This window comes from Hyla sarda, chromosome 6 (assembly GCF_029499605.1).
Source record: "Hyla sarda isolate aHylSar1 chromosome 6, aHylSar1.hap1, whole genome shotgun sequence".
NCBI classification, from domain to species: Eukaryota; Metazoa; Chordata; class Amphibia; order Anura; family Hylidae; genus Hyla; species Hyla sarda.
In genome coordinates this window covers 203,192,629-203,214,687 of record NC_079194.1, presented here as the reverse complement: position 1 = coordinate 203,214,687, position 22,059 = coordinate 203,192,629, and the positions used below count along the sequence as shown (strand labels likewise).

General features: G+C 43.4%; 1 protein-coding gene across 2 annotated transcripts in view; it reads left to right on the top strand.

The window, feature by feature from the left end:
- Positions 1-22,059, top strand: part of LOC130276633 (5-hydroxytryptamine receptor 3A-like) — a 61,026-nt gene that overhangs the window by 36,933 nt on the left and 2,034 nt on the right. For both annotated transcript variants that reach the window (XM_056526277.1, XM_056526278.1), the window contains exons 5-8: positions 4,276-4,448; positions 9,662-9,822; positions 18,393-18,600; positions 21,837-22,043. In XM_056526277.1, the coding sequence (XP_056382252.1) occupies positions 4,276-4,448; positions 9,662-9,822; positions 18,393-18,600; positions 21,837-22,043 (749 nt within the window). The remainder of the gene's footprint in view (positions 1-4,275; positions 4,449-9,661; positions 9,823-18,392; positions 18,601-21,836; positions 22,044-22,059) is intronic.

Below are 22,059 nucleotides of genomic sequence, written 5' to 3'. Positions count from 1 at the left end.
ATGGAGGGTGGAATTCCAACGTGTCGCAACATCACTAATCAGACTATGTTGGGGGATACCGTGCTGACGCTGCAGCTCAAGGAGGGTGTGATTTGTGCTGTACAAGTGACTGAAGTGCATGCAAAGTTTTCTTCCCATTATTGGGATGTCTTGCAAATGGAGGGAACACTTCAGGAACTGCTCCACAACCAGATTGAACATGTGTGCCATACAGAGCGCATGGCTCAGCCTTCCCAGCGCATGCAAGATGTTCTTCCCATTGTCAGTCACCATGGTTCCCATTTCCAGTTTTCCAGGAGTAAGCCATGCTCTGATATATTTATGAATTACATTTAGCATTTCCTCCCCCGTGTGACTCTTTTTGCCAAGGCAAACCATGTGAAGAACAGCGTGACACCGCCGTGCCCTGCACACATGGTATGCTGAAGGGCCACTTAAACTTGTCTGGGCAGTGGAGGCTGATGACACAGTGGAGGATGAGGAGGCAGAGTCGCACACTGTCCCAGGACCAATGGCCTGAGAGCGTGGAGGAGGAAGCGGTGTGACCTGTCCAAGTTGGTGTTGTGGCTGTGCAGGAGCCACATTCACCCAGTGAGCCATAAAGGACATGTATTGTTCCATAGTTACAGCTCGAGATGTTGGCACTGCCGTGCACTTTGGCACACACCGACAGGCTCAAAGACTGGACTACCTTCTCTTCCACAAAATTGTGCAGGGCTGGTACTGCCTTCTTCTCAGAGAAATTACTGCTTGGCACTCTCCACCTAGGCACAAGCCATCAGTTATCTGAAAGGTGAAGAGTCCACCACCTCAAAAGGGAGGGACTGCAGCACCATGAACTTGGACAGGAGCACATTTCAGCTTCTGCACCATTGGATGAATGGGCACATACTGTTGTCTCTTGGACATGGCTTCACCGATGGATTGTTGGCAGAATGGCTGACTAAAAGTAGGAGGAGCAGGAGCATCTGGAGCGACAGAAGGAGGGTATGACACACAGCTCCCTTCGGCTGAGGTGGTGGAGCCTTGGCTGGCTGAAAGAGGGAGCGGTGTGCCACTGGGTGATGCAGCAGGCTGGACCACTACATTGGAGCTACGGTTCTCATAGGCCGCTTTATGGTGCCGAAGCATATGCTGATGCAGGGCCGTGGTGCCAACATTGGGACCCTGGCCACACTTCACCTTCTACCGACATATCTTACATGTGGCTATGTGAACCTCCTCGGATGCTTGATGAAAAACTGCCACACCACCGAATAGCTGATTTTCCTACCAACAGTCCGCACTAATTGACTGCTACTGCCGCCGTCTCCAGGAACCCCTGTTCCACTACCTTCCGGGAAGGTAGGTTGCCGCCAAGCAGGTGGTTTCCCCCCAGGCAACCTGCAACTCTCTTCTCCTGATGATGATGATGAAGCCCCTTCTGCACCCGGCTCCCAATTGCGATCGGCTTCATCATCATCAACAAGTGTCTGCACGTCACTGATGTCCTCCTCAGGTTCCTCAACAGTGTCTGCTTCAGGACCCTGAACCCTGACAACACCGCCTCCCAAGTCACTCTCCTCATCACTACTTGCCCGCCTAGCGGAGGAAGCAGCGGATGTCTCCTCCACTTGTTGGCTGGACAGTATCTGTTGACTGTCCTCTATTAGATCGTCCTCAGTGAATAGTGGAGCTGAACCCACACAATAAGATACTTCTGTAGGGGAGGAAACAGCATAGGACAGAGGCTCTGGGAGGACAGGGACTGCTCCCGGGCCATGCCAACTGAGGGTTGTGTCTGATGAACCCACCGACTGTTGACTGGGGGTATCAGATGTCACTTGTGATGAAGTGGATGACCGTATTAACCAATTGACGATGGCAGATGGGTTGCTGGTCGAGACACGACCGCTAGCTGATATCGGGAGCTCTGGCCTCTCGCTGCGACTCCTGCTGCCACTCGCCCCTAGTCTGCTGCGACCTTTGCTTGATGAAATTAGGCCTCTACTGCTCCTCTGTGCATGTCCTGGCACTTCTCTGCATGACATACTTAGTGCATATATGAGGGGAGTACAATACGCTTTACTACGCTTAAAACAGTATTTGTCTAGAACAGCAGCAGGTGTGTACTTTTGCCTGGACTTTCACATTATGTAGGCCCTTGACAGATTAACAGGTACAAAATAGTACACTACTTAGATGTAGGTATGTCGTGTGCACTTATGAGGGCAGAAAAATGCGCTACAGTGCGCTTAATAAACGTATAGGAGTAAAACACCAACCAGTGATTACTTTTGGCTGTCCTTACACAGTATGTAGGCCCTTGACAGATTAACAGGTACAAAATAGTACACTACTTAGATGTAGGTATGTGGTATGCACTTATGAGGACAGAAAAATCCGCTACAGTATGCTTAATAAACGTATTGGAGTAAAACATCAGCCGGTGATCATTTTTGGCTGTCCTTTCACAGTATATAGGACCTTGACAGATTAACAAGCACAAAATAGTACACCACTTAGATGTAGGTATGTGGTATGCACTTATGAGGGCACAAAAATGTGCTACTGTACGCTTCAAAAATTATTTGAGTAAAACACCAGCCGGGGATTACTTTTGGCTGTCCTTTCCAGGATGTAGGCCCTTGACATATTAACAAGCACAAAATAGTACACCACTTATATGTAGGTATGTAGTATGCACTTATGAGGGCTGAATAATGTGGTACAGTACACTTAAAAAAAATTATTTTAGTAAAACACCAGCCAGTGATTCATTTTGTCTTTCCTTTCACAGTATGTAGGCCCTTGACCGATTAACAGGTACAAAATAGTACACTACACTATTTAGATGTATGTATGTGGTATGCACTTATGTGGGCAAAAAAATGCGGTACTGTACGGTTAAACTAATTTTGCACAACACCAGCAGAACACAACAGTGCTGCAGCACAAAAAAAGCTGCGTACTAAACTCAAAATTTCACTCAAAGACTATTAGGAATGGACTGCTTGGTATTAAACTGTCTACAGACTAGTATAACCAGCAGATGATTTGTTGTGGAACAAAGACACAGAATTGCGCTGAAAAATTATTCCTGCCTCCTCTGCTAAGGTTTATGAAGTTGAGGCAGCTTGTTGAAATGTATGAGGCAACACACAGCTATCTGCCCTCTCTGTAATACTATGCTGAATAAAGTAACTGGGAAGTTAATGGCTGCAGTAAAAATCTATTTCAGTGAAAAAAAAACACTGATCTCTGTCCACCAGAATGCTGATGTGACTAGGATGTGAAACGCTGCTGGATTGAGCTTTTCTTTGTAACACACACACAGCGATGTCCGTCCTATCTCTATGCAGTGTAATGAATGATATCACAAGCCGCAAAATGACTACCAAATATATAGGGCTGTGACATCACAGGGGTCTATGTCCTGCATGTGATTCAGGGTCATCCCACCCACTTCCCTTCCCTCCTTGCCTTCCCGCTATTCCCAGCGTTCCTTGACCCATGTACTGTCATATGGACGTAGCAGGAGTTCAGTAGGGAGGCGGCAGAGGAGCAAGGTCAAGTCACAAGAGCAGGAGATCTGGTACATGGCAAGGCAATACAAAGGAACGCTTTCTCATGGGCACAAGGCAACACAAAGATCCGGCAGAGAAATGAGGTGGGTGGAGGAATTTATAAACAAGCCACAGGTGGTTACACTATTGAGCTTACTGGCCCTTTAAATCTTAAAGCTCCGGTGCGCGCACGCCCTAAGGTTCAGGGACACGTGCACCAGAGCAGAGGTGGAGGCAGAAGCAGGAGAAACACCCGGAGAGTGACGGACTGGGGCTCGCATGCGGGCGCATCCCACGATTAGAGTCCCAGCCCCGTCGGCAGCAGAAGCTAAGGGGACCATGCGCTCACGGCCAGCGTGTGAGGCCGGAGTGCATAGTGTAACAACCAGTTTATTTAGACTAGTGATACAATGTTGTTGGAAAAAGGGGGCCAGCCCGGATAAATCCCAGTCCCTTTACTAATGGGAGACAAGGACATATGCAGGCTTCCCTCCCCCATTGTTGTATTGTTTGGTAAAACATGGGTAAAAGATATCACTGCCCAAGGGCAGTATGGAGTGAAAAACAAACACCAGGTTCTGCTGTACTAGGTGAATAACCCTGTAACATTTCTGGGGTGCTCTTTTTATTCTCTTCTATGGGGTTCCCTCTCCTCTATTTACAGATAAATGCATAATTTAAGACTAATGACATTGTGTAGTGAATTGTCAAATTGATCTATATTTTCTAGGATACAAAGTGAAGACAAATCTCCCTCAGTGCCATTCTATTCTATTCAGTACAATGGATTAACTACAAGAGCAATGCCACTTCGGATTGTTAGTTCCTGTACAGTAGACGTCTTCAAGTTTCCCTTTGACATCCAAAAGTGTAACATTACATTTGGTTCATATATCCACCCAGGTATGTTTATTTATATCGTAAAGTCATATACTGCATATGTCTGTGTCTGCATGTGATTATCTGGTATGGACAACAAGACTTGATACATCAGACTTAACATATTAATATACAGTAAATTTACAAACACACACAAGCCTGTCATATATCAAGCCTAGGATTTCGAACATTGTGCATGCAAACCATCAAAATATTCTTGCATGATAAATTCATATGAAAGCTACGGTAATTAGGCACTGCAGCAGTAGGGACTTCCACATTCACAGAATAATTTCATGTCAGTATAGACGCTTCTTCCGGTCAGCAGCACTGCTGACCGGAAGAAGCGTCTATACTGACGTGAAACTAGTCGTCACCCTGTGGTACACCCCCCGCACCTGAGAGCGCGGTCTCTCGCTCCCCGCACGTCTAACTACCTATATACCATGCTAGTTGACACCGAAAATAAAGATCTTTTTTCTGGCAATCAAAATCCAGGGTGATTGCAGCTTTCTTCACAATATCGTTTCTGCTACATATATTGTATTCTTGCATGACATTGTATTGGGCTATGAGCCAGATGTCCAGCTAAAGGTGTTCCATTGACCTCACGCCGCCACTCTTAAAGGCTATTATGGTGCAAAGTAAGATGGTGATGGAAGCTACAATGGGGGTCTATCTTCTTCAATGATGTGTCCCCCGTTTGTCTGAAGACCACATAGGCAACACCATGAAGAGGTCTTCATGAGGGAACATCACACTGGCATATTATACCATTCCAGGTACACTATCAGCTCGTCTTCACACCAGATACACTAACAGCTCAGTATAAAATTTATTTGGTCATGGGCCATTTCTCCTAAATGTTTCCAGAGTCGTTTTTCAACTCAACAATATCAGGTAGCATGTTGCTTGTGCTGCTGTGAGCAACCTGCATGGCCTAAACATCCTACCATGGCCTGCAGCACCTCCAGACTTGTCTCCCATTGAGCATATCTGGGACGTCATTGGTAAGCAATTTTGAAGGAAGCTGCCATCAATGGATCTTGTTGATGTGCATTCCCAAGTGCATTAAGCATGGCAGAACATTCCTCAGACAACCATTAATAGCCTTTTTGATAGCATGGCAAGGTGTGAACGTGTGTGTATATATCTGTGCATGATGCTGATACGTGATACTGAATAAATCTGATGTATTAAATATTTTTTTTTCCCTTTTATTTTCATGGGCTTATCATTGACATATATATCAGTCCTGTAACACACTCACACATATATATATATATATATATATATATATATACACATACAGTATGCAAGCATCTGGTAAAATGGTTATTGGAGGTATGTATCACTAAAGCTTGTTGCCTCCGTGACTTAAAGGGGTACTCCAGTAAAAAAATGTTTTTAAATTAACTGATGCCAGAATCACCCTGTTGTAACTTTAATTCACAAATGGCCAAGCTGTTGGGGGTGCAGGCACTCCCGTAATATCTTGTTGACTTCACAGCCTTTAGGTAACTAATAGGGTGTGCCCAGTCCAGGTGGCACATATCTTGTCACCATTATTTTGCCAAGAAAGTCCTGTCTGCTTTGTACAATTATGTGAGATGGTGGGCCACTCCATACAGTTGTCCGTATGCAGCACAGTGCATGCCACAGTAGAAACTTGGAGTAGTAGTTATGGTCAGGGCTAATACATGTTTTTAAGGCCCACTGGCTCAACATCCTGCAATAACTAGGCTCCACCGCAATGAGGCCAGGAAATAATAGTGACCCCTCCCCAGTTGCGCTGACCTGGTTCAACTACTGACACCAGCCGTCTATTCTCCTTCACAGACATCTTGCATCCCCCAGAAGGAAGAATGTAGCTTAACCTTCTCCTCCTTCCTTTTATCAGTGCAAAGTCAAGCACTGCCATGCTGTATTACATCTGCTGAGCCTGGGAGAGAAAATCCACACATCGGAGAAATTGCTGCCCTGTCTGCAACAGGTTTCCCCCCAGCTCTATACTTGTAATCTGATATTGGGAAACGTTGTCATCCATAATGGCACAAACATCGTAAAAGCGATGTGTTGAGGTGGCATGACACATTCTCCATACTTGGGCCATGGATCCCACCCCCCTGGGCACTCAAATCCCAATACTGTGTGTGCAACTGTCCCCAATAAACTGCCTGTTTATTATGCAGTCCTATGTAAATCCAACTCCTGCCTAGTAGAACCCAGTCATAGTTAAATAACTACTAATGATATATAACCTCACAATTGCAGGGGTCAAAAAATAGTAGACATCAGACCAGTAGGGTTAATTCAAAAAGTGCACCAGTAGGTGATTGCCCAGCTGAAACCTCCACGTGTTCCGTTGTCCTAAGACAACTTCCTCAGGAGTCGTGTAGAGTCTAGAATTTCCAAGTGTCCATAATTACACATATTCAATTAAACATCATAACTAGTTAATTGCCTTGCAGCCAATCTGGACCAATGAATGCCAGTGAACCTTACAATTCCCTGCTCGAGGTATACTATGGTAGTGTAATCATTTCCAGCCTGTGCAGCAGGTCACCTGATGTGACACATCAACCATGTGATCCTACTAGATTAGTCACATGATTACAAACGCCGTCACATGATTACAGACTCTGGTTTAGTCCTATATCAGTCACATGATTCCCAGATCTGTCACATAATTCCATCACGTGATTGCAAACTTAGGATCAGCCCAGTCAGTCACCTGATACATACTACGTGATCTTCACATGATCTAGATTATTCACAGTGTAAAGTACATAATTAGATACCGCATGAAATGATGAACAACTAATCTACCACATAAAATAAATAACAAACCTACTGCATAACGTAAGAATTGCGTCATTACAGTCGCAGTTCCTGTGTTGGCTATAGCCAATACTAAGTCATGCTATCCCTTGATATACAATAAAAAAAAAAAAATTAAAAAAAAAACCTTATATAAAAGAAGGAAAACTAATTGCAAGTGCAAAAAATACATGTATTTATTTTAAAAAGTTAGTTTTTTTCCCCTCATAAAACTACTATCCATCCATAGATGTTGCTTATATACATAGACTACACCATCTGTTTTATTATACCCTTTGTCCGCAAGTTACTACAACTCTCACCAGTCTGCTACCTCCTGCTGTACGCTGTCTAAAGTCTAACATTCTTGCATGCTTGGGGGTCAGTCTAGCAGTCCAGGCCCAGCAGGTACAACAATGGACATTCTACAAGGATAAACCACCAAGTTCACAAATGTTTGATTTGTTCCATTTGGTGCTGAAGTTGTTGCAACCTGCGTCTCTTATGCAAAGTAGATGTTAGAGAGAGTGTATAGCCATGCTCTGCCTATGCCAGCACAGTTCTGGGTTGTCCAGGGATATCCCCAGAATGCAGACAATCTAGTAAACCTGGTGGAAGTATATACTCCCGCTGATGACTTCCTCTCTGGGGCTGATATAACAAAAATGTTTCCTTGGGGTCAGTAAGAGGTCATTAAATCAAAGGGAAGACTGGAGACAAATGGCTGGGAAAAAGCCAAGGGGGAGCTGGAAACCAGTTTCAAACCTTAAGTCAACCAAATAATTTGTTGAAGGTGTCATAATCACGGGCACATAGCAACACAGCACCAAACAGGGGGACCTCAGTTGGGCCAGGTGACTGCACTCCTGGCCCAACTGGAAGCCTGGTAACCCTGCTTAAAAGAGATCTGCGGTGTATAACACTTATATCCTGTATGAGGTCCAGGCATTGCCGCGGCTGTGCACGGCTAATGCGCATGTTGTTGACCTCACTGAGGTCGCCGACACGCCCCCCTCTCTCATACAGCTCTATAGGCGCATCATGCTGCAGCCGACACGCTACTGTATGGGAGAGCTGCGGCAGAGCTGGGGCCCCATACAGGAGATCACGAGGGATCCCAGTGTTTGGACCCCCCGCCATCAGACACCTACCCCTGTCCTGTGAATAGGGGATAAGTGTTATACACTGCAGATCTCCTTTAAAGCCAATGTTTTTCAGTTACTGTTTATGGTGGTGATGTAAAAGACTATTCTCTTGCTCGAGTTACTTTAGACATTGGGTGTGGTCATGTATCGCATCAAGTGGGCATAGTCATGTAATTATTATAGCACATGATTTTTCTTTATTCTGGGAGCCTTGGGGTAAAGCCACATCTCACAATGCCAAGGTTATCACAGCTAGAGATGTGTCTTCAGTGTGTAAAAGTTTGAATAATGGTCTGCCCACTGTGGTGGTAGGGGAAATTACTGGCAGAAGATGACACAGACCACAGACCTCCTGCTGTTAGATCCCTCCGCCGAAGACCGCGGGACCGCTGCTGCTGGGGTCCACATCACCGCTAGGGACCACACCACCGCTGGTGACCGCCTCCCGGCTCCCGCCGATCACCCCCTCCCTCCACCGCCTATGCTCCGCCGATGACGCCCAGCAGGATGGGTGATAGGTTGGCCGGTTCGGCCGACTAATCACGCCGATCATGAGGTGGCAGCGGTGCCACCTAACTCCAGCTAGGCAAGGGGGATTGTGCCGGCTTCACCAATCACCCTTTTTTGCTGGGTCACTTGGTTACTGGTGACCCAATTGACCTGGAATTGCCGCAAATAACCAATCTGAATAAATACATTTTTATATATGTATAACATAAAACTATTTCAGCAATAGGTTTTACAGGCTATAGTCTGTTCCTAAGGTGCTGCTATAGGTCTCTGCAAATCCTGACCTCCCTTGCCCGCAAGGGCATGAATAGTCATATTAATGCTTCCAGCTTTGAAGAAAACGGCCCCAGATCCAACAGGGGAATTAGAGTTTCAGTTGAAGTCCTAACAATTAAAAACTGAGGGTTCTGCATAGTAATTTAATTATTGTTGCAACTGTAATTTGCCAAGTTCTGGGCAGGTTACAAATAATAACTCTTTTAAACAACATGGTTTGTAACACAGGAGGAGAAATACTCCTTCAAGACAATAATTCCTTTGCCGCACCAGTTCACTTTCATAATTTCACACAGCCAAAAATGTGCAGAATGTCAGCTCTCTGTATAAATCTCTGTCCATCACTCTCATTACAAGGGGCTCCCCTGCTCACCGGTTCATCTTGTAGGGGTTGAACGAGGCCTACTGCAGCAACAGCTCTCTCAGCAGGACCCCACTTAAACACTACTAAACTCTGTTTTTAACAATATTATCGTTACTTTACAGTTCAACAGATTTTCATGTATACATCACTTAACTCCGCTGAGGTTCTCAGTTCTACAAAAAGTGTAATAGTTACCAATGACAACTGGGACCTATTAAGTATCACAGTGACAAACAATACTTTGGATATTAAAGGAGAAATCTACAGTACAGTAAGCTATGAGGTAAGAGATCATTGTAATTATTTGTGCATTTCTTTCTTTGTGATAAGTGAACTGATTTTTCTTTCATATATTTATTTTTTGGCCTGGTGGGTTTTCTCAGGTCAACCCACCTAAAGCCTAGTTGGACTAGTTTTTTTTTCTTTACTTTTTAGACAGTTTTAGACTGTGCGTCAGCTGTTGCTCAAGTCTTTGTGGCTGACTGGGCTGACTGTGCAGTAAGTGTACAGTACAGTGCTCCCTCAATATAATACTGTATATTAATTGGTTCCATGATGACCATTTTATATTGAAACCACAACTCTATGGGAAACTGGTAACTGGATCCAAAGCCAACAAAATGTCAACCAGTAATAAGAAAAAATAAGAATGATGAAAAATAAGCACAAAAATGCCAGTCAAGAGAACAAAAAGAGAGTGCTCCATGTACATGGAGCCATATCATGCCTAAATGACTTATTTTCTATTCACTGTCTATGAGACAATTACAAGGTTATCTTCATCAGTGCTACTAGCAGTCCTAAAGTTGTTCATAAAGTGCACAGCGATTAGCTAAAACTCCCACCCATTTTTCACTGATGGAGCTGTATGAGAGCTTGATTTTTGCGGGATGAGTAGACAATTTTTTAGGTAATATTTTGGGGGTACGTATGATATTTTTATCACTTTTTATTTCATTGTTATTGAGGCCATATTAACAAAATATTTTGCCTATTTTTTTTATACATTTTTTATGGTATACATCGTGCGGTACAAATGACATGACAATTTTATCTGCAGGTCAATATGATTATGGTGATACCTAATTTATATACTTTGTGTGAGGACTTTTTTTTGTTGGATGGGTTGCCGTATTAAAGGAGTACTCCAGCGCAAAATAACTTATCCCCTATCCAAAGGATAGGGAATAAGTTATAGATCGCGGGGGGGTCCGAGCGCTGGGGTCCCCCGGGATCTCCTGGACGGGGCCGCGGCAGTCTGCAGGACGTGTACCAGATTTTGCAGGAAGGGGTTAAGGGTGCCCATAATAAATACCTAGGGACCCTACATCCATACCCATCTCTGTCCCCAAATATATCATGACAAAACCAGGCTCACATCCTGAGCAATCAACTCATGCAATAGATTCAGAGGGCTTTTGAACTTTTTTTTTCCCGTCATATTTCTTTTTTCATGTAATAAATAAAACCTTATTAATACCAAGATACTGAGTACATTGGTTGGACCAGGACATCTTAATGTCATTATTTTGTATGTTACAATTCCCTAAGGAGTTGTATTATAAGTAGACCTCTCAGGGGTAAACCTTGTCTCACCCCATCTCTCAGTTAAAGTTAAACTAACTTCTTCCCAGCAAAAGGCAATTCCTATTAATTTCCCATACCAATGTGCAAGTGCGTATTGGGTGCAGCTTGACCAACTGAGGGAGTAGGTTTATCTCAAATTGTTCTCTGGGCCTCCAGAAAAGATATTGCTATATTAGAGTTAACCTTTTGTTCTGCAAATGATATCTGCTCACATATAAGTATATTTAAGTGTTAGAGAAACCATAAAGCATAATGTAACTCTTAAAGATACTGTTACTATTAAGCTTAGGTGTCTCTTTGAAAAAGAGAAAAATTAATTTTTCTTGTTTTACGATCAAAAAGTGTGTGACATTCTAGTAGAACATGGACCCCTTGCATCCTTAAAGGGGTTATCCAGAAAAAAAAACTTTCTTTTATATATCAACTGGCTCTAGAAAGTTAAACAGATTTGTAAATTACTTCTATCAAAAAAGAATGCACCTGGGGCATAAAAACCCTCGGGCAGAATATAGAATATTTAACACAGTCCTGACCTCAGTATCTGAGGAGAGGGATTTAAGAATAATTATTTCAGAAGACTTAAAGGTAGGAAGACAATGTAATAGAGCAACAGGTAACGCTAGCAGAATGCTTGGGTGTATAGGGAGAGGTATAAGCAGGAGAAAGAGAGAAGTACTCATACCGCTGTACAGAACACTAGTGAGATCTCACTTGGAGTATTGTGCGCAGTACTGGAGGCTGTATCTCCAAAAGATATAGATACTCTAGAGAGAATTCAGAGAAGAGCTACTAAGGTTAAAGGACCTTAACATGTAAAGTGGGGATCAAAAGTTTGGGCACCCCAGGTAAAAATTTGTATTAATGTGCATAAAGAAGCCAAGGAAAGATGGAAAAATCTCCAAAAGCCATCAAATTACAGATCAAAACACAGTAGATAACACATTTAAAGGACAACTGCAGCGGCATTACACTTATCGCCTATCCACTGCATAGGGGATAAGTGTTTGATCGCGGGGGGGTCATTCGCCTCCCCCCCCCCCCCCCCCCCGATGCGCTCCACGGTGAAGCGCAAGCCATTATCGGGCGTGCGCACACACAGAGGGACATCGTGTGCTCCACTGTGGTACGCAAACCGGAAGTGACCTCACTTCCGGTCTTCGTGCGCCCGTACACGCCCGCACGCTGGGGATATTTAAAGAAGCAGGATGCCAGCACATGGCAGAGGCTGCACCATCCTGCACCCCTGCATTTGCTGACCACCTAATCAGCCAACTGTAAGTAGATTACCTGGAATACATACTATCTATGCCTATCTGGTCTTAAACCATTCCCTAGGTAAAGATTACTTTGTTTTGTAGGCAGGTACAAGGCATCCAAAGAACGCCATATGGTAGGATATCTATATATTTATATACTATTTTGCCTACTCCCTTAAATGGTACTCCCACATTTATACCTATTTATTCACCCACAGATATTGCCCTAATCTTTATGTGGGAACATCATCCTGTGGGTGAATGCTATGGGCCCTCCTATACGAGGTAAATGGAATTATTCTCTATTTCCCTATATACTATATCAACCTCACCTACGGTAGTTTAACAATACTATTTTCCTCCCTGTTAGGCTTATTTTTATCAGCCTAAAACAAGTGACTAGAATCAAATAAAGTTACTGTATCCATGCATTTATCGTCTCTGCACCTGTACATCTGCCGTACCAATCTAAGTTAGGCTATAATGATCATTTAAAATCTCAAACAATATGTACAAAACAATACTCTACATACAGTATTTCTATTTACCTACAGGACGGTATTTATCTAAATACAAGAGGGAACACAAGCTTTGGATCATTACCTACATAATCTTATCTGGGCCTTTTTATCTAAGCACACCAGAATATCTATCTATACCTCTATGTCGTATCACGATTATACTACTATTCAGTGAGATAGGTGACGGGAGAAACTATACTCCTGCCCTCTAAACACTTGTCCCTGAAGAGTTGCGCCGCTTGAAACTCTGCCGCAACGAAACGCGTTGGAAATATGTGGCTTGAACTGTACTAAACTTGTATGCAATCATTGTACCAAATTTTGATGTGCCTACAAATTGTATACTCCCCAAATAATCCAGCTGATATAAAAAATATCATTAAGGAAAGAAAACATAAGCAATATCGCCATGACCTAACTGAGTTTCAAGAGAAGCGAGCCTATACTCATCTAGATAGTAACATCCGAAACTCGGATACTGAACAATCAGGATCAGAAGTTGAAGGCTCGGACACTAAACAAAGGGAAGAAATTAACCCACAAAGAGAAACATGGGCAAGAGGAAGAGCAGGCGGACGAGGCCAACGAGGACGCTTTACATACAAAAAAAGAGGAATGCCAAGCAACATGTCTATGAGAGGAGGAGCCCCCCCCCCCCCCCCCCGCACGGAAGGAATTGAAAAAGAAAGAACCATCCCTCCAAATACCTGTCCGACGGGATCAGGAAAAGACAGGACAACTGGTCGAGCAACGGAACCTACCTCCAATCCACAGGGACCCTCATCATCTTCTGCTGCTTCTTCATCATCATCGGAACCTTTTTTACAGCAGCTGCCACAGACATACAGTCTGCGGGACCGATTGATGGCGGCACGGAAAACGTAGGATGCACAATCATTAATCTTACCCAAAAATCCTTCAGTACAACAGAACTATCACTAATTAAGAAAGGACTTAGTGCATCATTAGGAGCATCCATTTATCATACATGTACTCTACACTGTTGTTAAACATTTAGATAATGGCCCACTCCTCCCCGACCTTCCCCCTCTAATCCCATACTCTCCCCCTTCCCTCCCTCCTTTCCCTGTTTCCCCCCCCCTCCTTCCCCCTACACTCTCCCTTATCCTCTAGTTCCCCCTAGTCCAACCGTCCTGTAAACTCATCAATTATCACTTATTATCTGCTATATATATATAGCTGGGAGACCATGTTTTATCCTGGCCACCCCAATACACAACGGAGTTCCCCCCCCCCTTTTTTTATAACCTGGATAATGTAAGTTAAGTCCATACCTATAATCAATGGCCACTTATCACCTAGATGGTCGCTGTAATAAGAGTAATAGCACCCTGTAACAGTATTAGATTAAGATTACTGCGCCCTTACACTGAGACAGAGATATATTGTTAACCTGCGCCTAGATGCACATATTTGCGGACACTGTCTCCCATGTGCTCTCTGTTTGCGTCCCACTGTGGAACGCAAGTGAGATTTGGCCGACGGGAGCATGCGCACCTCTGATGCGCTCCATTGTGAGACATTCGCCTCCCCCCGATGCGCTCCACGGTGAAACGCAAGCCATTATCGGGCCTGCGCACACACAGCGGGACATCGTGTGCTCCACTGTGGTACGCAAACCCGAAGTGACCTCACTTCCGGTCTCCGTGTGCCAGTACACACCCGCACGCCAGGGATATTTAAAGAAGCAGGATGCCGGCACATGGCAGATGCCGCGCCATCCTGCACCCCTGCATTTGCTGACCACCTAATTAGCCAACTGTAAGTAGATTACCTGGAATTCATACTATCTATGCCTGTCTGGTCTTAAACCATGCCCTAGGTAAAGTTTATTTTGTGTAACCATCAAAAGGAGGCCATATATTTATATACTATTTTGCCTACTCCCTTAAATGGTACTCCCACATTTATACCTATTTATTCACCCACAGATATTGTCCTAATCTTTATGTGGGAACATCATCCTGTGGGTGAATGCTATATGCCCTCACATACGAGGTAAATGGAATTATCCTCTATTTCCCTATGTACTATATCAACCCCACCTACGGTAGTTTAACAATACTATTTTCCTCCCTGTTAGGCTTATCTTTAGCAGCCTAAAACAAGTGACTAGAATCAAATAAAGCTACTGTATCCGTGCATTTATCGTCTCTGCACCTGTAAATCTGCTGTACCAATCTAAGGTAGGCTATAATAATCATTTAAAACCTCAAACAATATGTACAAAACAATACTCTACATACAGTATTTCTATTTACCTACAGGACGGTATTTATCTAAATACAAGAGGGAACACAAGCTTTGGACCATTACCTACATAATCTTATCTGGGCCTTTTTATCTTAGCACACCAGAATATATATCTATACCTCTATGTCGTATCACAATTATACTACTATTCAGTGAGATAGGTGACGGGAAAAACTATACTCCTGCCCTCTAAGCACTTGTCCCTGAAGAGTTGCGCCGCTTGAAACTGTGCCGCAACGAAACGCGTTGGAAATATGTGGCTTGAACTGTACTAAACTTGTATGCAATCATTGTACCAAATTTTGATGTGCCTGCAAATTGTATGCTCACCGAATAATCCAGCTGAGGTTCTACAAACCAGCTGAGTTGTTGCTGGTGACGTGCTATACGTACTGCACCCGGTGCCTCCATTCCCTCCAGAACCAGGGAGAGATAGGAGGTTCCTGTTGCAGGTTGGCGTTCTCTGGGAAGGCCTCCCTGCAGTAACAGGTAGGGGGTCCTATGTGACCAGTAGGGCCAGTATAACCTTACTCTAGCAAGTTATCCACAGACTAGGATAAGCTGGGTTTGTGAATAATATTATAAACACTGTATTGTATCTTTATTTGTTTAATTTTTGAATTTTGTATGCCTATATTTTAAATGTACGCCAATAAAAGTGTGTTTTTATGATCCTAGTGTTTTTCCTATTGCAAATCAATAATTACACATAGGTCTACACGTATCATATGCTCCTTCCTATTTTATAAATTCTTGTTTGAGGTATCTTTTCCCATTCTTCCTTACGAAAGTCTTCCAGTTCTTTGAGATTTCTGGGCTGTCTATCGCGCACTGCTCTTTTAAGGTCTATCCATAGATTTTCAATTATGTTGAGGTCAGGAGATTGTGAAGGCCATGGCAAAACCTTCAGTTTACGCCTCTTGATGTAATCCCCCGTGGATTTTGAGGTGTGTTTAGGATCATTATCCATTTGTAGAAGCCATCCTCTCTTTAATGTCAGCTTTTTCACAGATGGCATCAAGTTAGCATCCAAAATTTGCTGAAATTTTATTGAATCCATTTTTCCTTCTACTCGTGAGATGTTCCCTGTGCCACTGGCTGCAATACAGCCCCAAAGCATGATTGATCCACCCCCATGCTTAACAGTTGGCAGAGGTTCTTTTCATAAAATTTTGTTCCTCTTCTTCTCCAAACGTACCTTTGCTCATTCCGGCCAAAAAGTTCAATTTCAACCTTATCGGTCCACAGAACTTGTTTCCAAAATGCATCAAGCTTGTAAATATGTTCATTTGCAAAGTTCAAGCTCTGATTTTTGTGGTGAGGACGTAGAAGAGGTTTTCTTCTGATGACTCTCTTCCATGAAGACATATTTGTACAAGTATCTCTTTATAGTGGAATAGTGTACCACAACTCCAGTGTCTGCCAGATCTTTCTGGAGGGATTGTCCAGTCAAGGGTGGGTTTTGAATTGGTTTTTCTCTCAATCCTGCAAGCTTTTCTGTCTCATATTTTTCTTGGTTTTCCAGATCTTGCTTTAACTTCCACTGTTCCTGATGACTGCCATTTCTTAATTACATTCCGAACAGAATATATTGACATCTGAAAACATTTTGCTGTCTTCTAATAGCCTTCTCCAGCTTTGTAAGCGTCAACTATTTTCAGTTTCAGATTTCTAGACAACTGCTCAGAAGAACCCATGGTGCTGAATGTTGGGGCAAGGTCAGATGAGTCTGGGCATTTAAAATCTTTGAGATTGACATCACCTCCTCTTCCCAGATGATGATTGAGAACAATCCATGACACTGTCAGGTCTCAGCTTTGCAAAGGGGGCAGTGCATGTTATAAATTCTGCAGGGTGCCCAAACTTTTGCAGATGCCATTTTTTTGTTTTCTGTTATTTTGAAATAAATGATGGAAATAAAATCTAACTTTTGTTGACATATTATAATAATGTCTAGTCTGTAATTTGATGCTTTTTGGCGATTTTTCAATCTTTTCTTGGCCTCTTTATGCACATTAATGCAAATTTTTACCTGAGGTGCCCAAACTTTTGATCCCCACTGTATAGCTTGGAAGAAAGAAGAGACAGAGGGGATATGATAGAGACTTTTAAATACATAAAGGGAATCAACACGGTAAAGGAGGAGAGCATATTTAAAAGAAGAAAAACTACCACAAGAGGACATAGTTTTAAATTAGAGGGACAAAGGTTTAAAAGTAATATCAGGAAGTACCGTATTTTTCGTCCTATAGGATGCACCGGCGTATAAGACGCACCCTATTTTTAGGTGCAAAATCTAAAAAATTAAAGATTTTGAACCCAATAGTGGTCTTCAACCTGCGGACCTCCAGATGTTGCAAAACTATAACTCCCAGCATGCCCGGACAGCCGACATCTAGAGGTCCACAATTGAAGACCACTGCATAGGATTTAATACTCACGTGTCCCCGCCGCTCCGGACCCGTCACCGCTGCCCTGGATGTCGCTCCATCGCTGTCGCCTTGTCCCTGTCGCTCCGGAACGTCTCTGCTGCCGGCCGGGTATCCTCGCTCTCCGTCGCCATCATCACGTCATTACGCACGCCGACTCACGTACGCGACGACGTGATGACAAGGAAGGAGAGCGCCGGCCATACAGGGGATCCCTGAACGGAGAAGACACCAAGGAGGCAGGTAAGGTCCCTCCCGGTGTCCTGTAAGCACTAACCCGACTATTCAGTCGGGCTGTTCGGGACCGCCGCGGTGAAATCGCGGCGGTCCCGAACAGCCCGACTGAACAGCCGGGTTAGTGTCACTTTCCCTTCAGACGCGGCGGTCAGCTTTGATCGCCGCGTCTGAAGGGTTAATGCAGGGCATCACCGCGATCGGTGATGTCCTGTATTAGCCGCGGGTCCCGGCCGTTGATGGGCGCAGGGACCGCCGTGATAGGTGTGTATTCGCTATATGAGACGCACTGAGTTTTTCCCCCCAGTTTTGGGGAAGAAAAAGTGCGTCTTATACGGCGAAAAATACGGTATTACTTTACTGAGAGAGTAGTGGATTTAGTAGGTAAAGAAAATACAAGAAGTTCAGTTTTAGATATACCAGATATATGAAGGTCAACCAGAAATGCATTAAATTCAATTTCCATGATTGCAAGCAGATTTTTGAAATATGTTTCTCACTTGTACTGAACTGTACTGTACTAAACTGAATTTCTTCTTTTTTTTTTATTAGATAACAATAAAGCGAGAACCTGCAATTTACATTATCACACTTATAGCCCCAGCTTGCTTCATGGTTATTTTGGATCTAGCAAGCATGTTCATACAAATGGATTCTGGGCAAGGACTTGGTTTCAAAATAACCATTGTGTTGGGCTTCTCTGTGCTCCTTTCAATTTTGAACACCATGCTCCCAACTTCTGACATGGTTCCAGTTTTAGGTATGTTGTCCTTTTAATATTTGTTGTTTAACATCAGAGGGTCATGGATAGGTACAATATTTGTGGTCCAAACTGCAAAGTGAATCACTTTTCTACTTCACCTGCAGTTTTGCAAGTATAGAGCTTATATTGGGGATGTTTGCAGAATTTTTTATGGCTATGGTGGGGGTGGCATGTCATTGTGAGAAAGTCCATTTGCCGTGAGACAAGCCATTGATCAGAAAACAGAGCAGGGGACTGAGAAAGCCTGAATGGTGCTGGACATAACCTGAGAGACCTGATCATCCTGACATGTGAAGCAATGCGTGCAGCCTCTGTAAGAGACAGTAAGCAGATAAAGAGACTGTGATAAAAGAAGCCACTGTTGGGGCAGAAATGTAGATCTGCCGCTCAAAAGTTGTAGTAATTGGTGAACAGTAAGACATTGGCTCCTCTGAGACCTGCTGAGCCTAACTAGCCATGTCCTGCAGAGTAAGTGGACTGATGGGTTAAAAGGGTTAGTAACAAGCTAAGAGTAAAAATAGAAGACAAATTATAATATAAGAGTGATGAATGTAAAGAAAGAATTCACATATCACTATCACTCACCATATTATGATATAAGCTTGGTCACTTCTGTCATTTATTGGAAGAACTAGCTGAATACCCAGCGTTGCCCGGTTTTTCCTTCCTAATCCTTGTTGGGGAGGAAAATAAACAAAGGAGGAAGCTTTTGACTTCATATCCCGTCCTCATATATTGTTGTCATATCCTGACCTCCTATCCCGTCATCATATCCCGACCTCCTATCCCGATCTCCTATCCCATCCTCCTATCCCGTCCTCCTATCCCATCCTCATATCTCGACCTCCTTTCCCGTCCTCCTTTCCTGTCCTCCTATCTCGACCTCCTTTCCCGTCCTCCTATCTCGACCTCCTTTCCCGTCCTCCTTTCCTGTCCTCCTATCCCGTCCTCCTATCCCGTCCTCCTATCCCGTCCTCCTATCCCGTCCTCCTATCCCGTCCTCCTTTCCCGTCCTCCTTTCCCGTCCTCCTTTCCCGTCCTCCTTTCCCGTCCTCCTTTCCCATCCTCCTTTCCCGTCCTCATATCTCGACCTCCTTTCCCGTCCTCCTTTTCCGTCCTCCTATCCCGTCCTCCTATCCAGTCCATCTATCCCGTCCTCCGATCCCGTACTCCTATCCCGTCCTCCTATCCCGTCCTCCTATCCCGTTCTCCAATCACGACCTCCTATCCCGTCCTCCTATCACGACCTCCTATCCCGCCCTCCTATCCCTTCCTCCTATCCCGACCTCCTATCCCGACCTCCTATCCCGTCCTCCTATCCCGTCCTCCTATCCCGCCCTCCTATCCCGTCCTCCTATCCCGTCCTCCTATCCCGACCTCATACCACGACCTCCTATCCTGACCTCCCGACCCGTAATATGTGTACCAGATATTATTGAAATATCTCCAGCCGTACCGAAGTTATGTGGGAACATACATTTCCCATTGATTTGCATGGGACTTTAAACAAAAAACCCCGACCCTCACAAATGGGGGTAGTTAAGGGTTAAATTAACTATCCTATATTTTAAGTGGACATATAAGTAACATGTGACCAAATATTATTGAAATATCTCCAGCTGTTTGGAAGCTATGCAGTAACATATATTTCCCATTGACTTGTATGGGACTTTAAACATAAACCCCGCCCCTGGCAAATGGGGTGAGTGAGGTTTAAATCACCTATCCTATGTTTGTTGTTGACATATAAGTAACATGTGTGCCAAGTTTCATGGAACATACATACACACACACACACTAGTGTTGCTCGCGAATATTCGCAATGCGAATTTTATTCGCGAATATAGCACTATATATTCGTAATTACGAATATATATATATTTTTTTCACAGTACACATCACAGTGATCATCCCTCTCTGCTTCCAGCTTGTGTGGTGTAAAGAAGGCTCTAATACTACTGTGTGAGACTGGTGTGCGAATTTTCGATTATGCTAATTTTTGCATATGCTAATTTTTGCATTTGCGACTTTTCGCTCATGCTAATTTTCGCATATGATAATTTTCGCATACGCGAAGTTTTGCATATGCAAAATAAAATGCGAATATTACGAATATGCAAATTTAGCGTATATATGACGAATATTCGTCCATATATTTGCGAAATATCGCGAATTCAAATATGGCCTATGCCGCTCAACACTAACACACACACACGTTGAGTTTTATATATATATATAGATTTCATCAGTACAGCAGACGCCAAACCATGTAGCTAAGGTGCTGGGAGGGAGAACCAGTGCAGGGAAGAGATGAGACAGAAACAGACAGAACGCTTCTATTATATAAGAGCGTTTTCCCTCTTCTAGTGTACAAGCTAAAAGTAATGATACTCTTCCTGCACAACGAAATGGCTTTATAAAATTGATTTTATTCTGTAACCATCAAGGTTAGTCAGCAATTTCCATAAAAGGTTGTTGCATAGTGGCTATGAGGGTCCACAGAGTCACAGGACAACACCCCTTCTTAGTGACTTTTGAGTTGCTTAAAGATGGGGCAGGCTGTGGCAGAAGGTAGCCTTTCAGAACCATTCTTCCTCGTGAATTAACATATCAGTGGATCAGCAGCAGAAATTTAGGCACTGAAATTACCATGTTTGAACATCATTGTGAAAATCATATTGAAATCAATAGGAGTCAAATTCCAGGCAGAATTCATACTGAATTAGAACCGGAATATGCATCAAATTCAGTGTGGATTCTATCTGAAATTACTCAGTGTGCACATATTTTAAGGGTGTTATTACATTTACAAACGACTCACCTAGATCAGTACTTGGTGAACAGGCCTTTTATAAGGCTTAGGTTTTGTGTGGGCTGGAATTGGTGGGCACATTATACAGACTGACTATTGTAGCTACCCCATGCAATAGGGCCCCAATGATTTATGCATTCTAGAAAAAATATTGCTAGTTGTCCAAAGCAGTCTATGAATATTTTGTTTTCAATTACTAAACTTTGCTGAGAAGCATACAGTGGTTTTGTAGGTATGGATAAGTAGCCCTTATATTCTCTCAGACATGCTTGATACATTGTGTCAAGAGCTCCTCTGTTATCGGTCATGGAAACTTTGCTTCTATAAGGTCTGTACATAGATATTTTGAACAATTTAGGAGTAGAACATATATCTACATTTTCTAGCAAGTCATTGTATAGTATTTCTTTCTTTTTGGCAGGTATATTTTGTTGTGTGGTTATGGCTGTCATGGTGTTCAGTATAATGGAATCCATTGCTATCTCCTACATGTTAATCCTATCTAAATCTCAATCTACTGTCCCATCCTGGATAAAAACCTGGATCTTGAGGTACTTGGCACGTGCTCTCTTCTTTAAAGAAAAATTCTTCATGGAATATGGGATCAAGATTTCACAAACAGAAACAAGTAAGTAGTTGGTTGT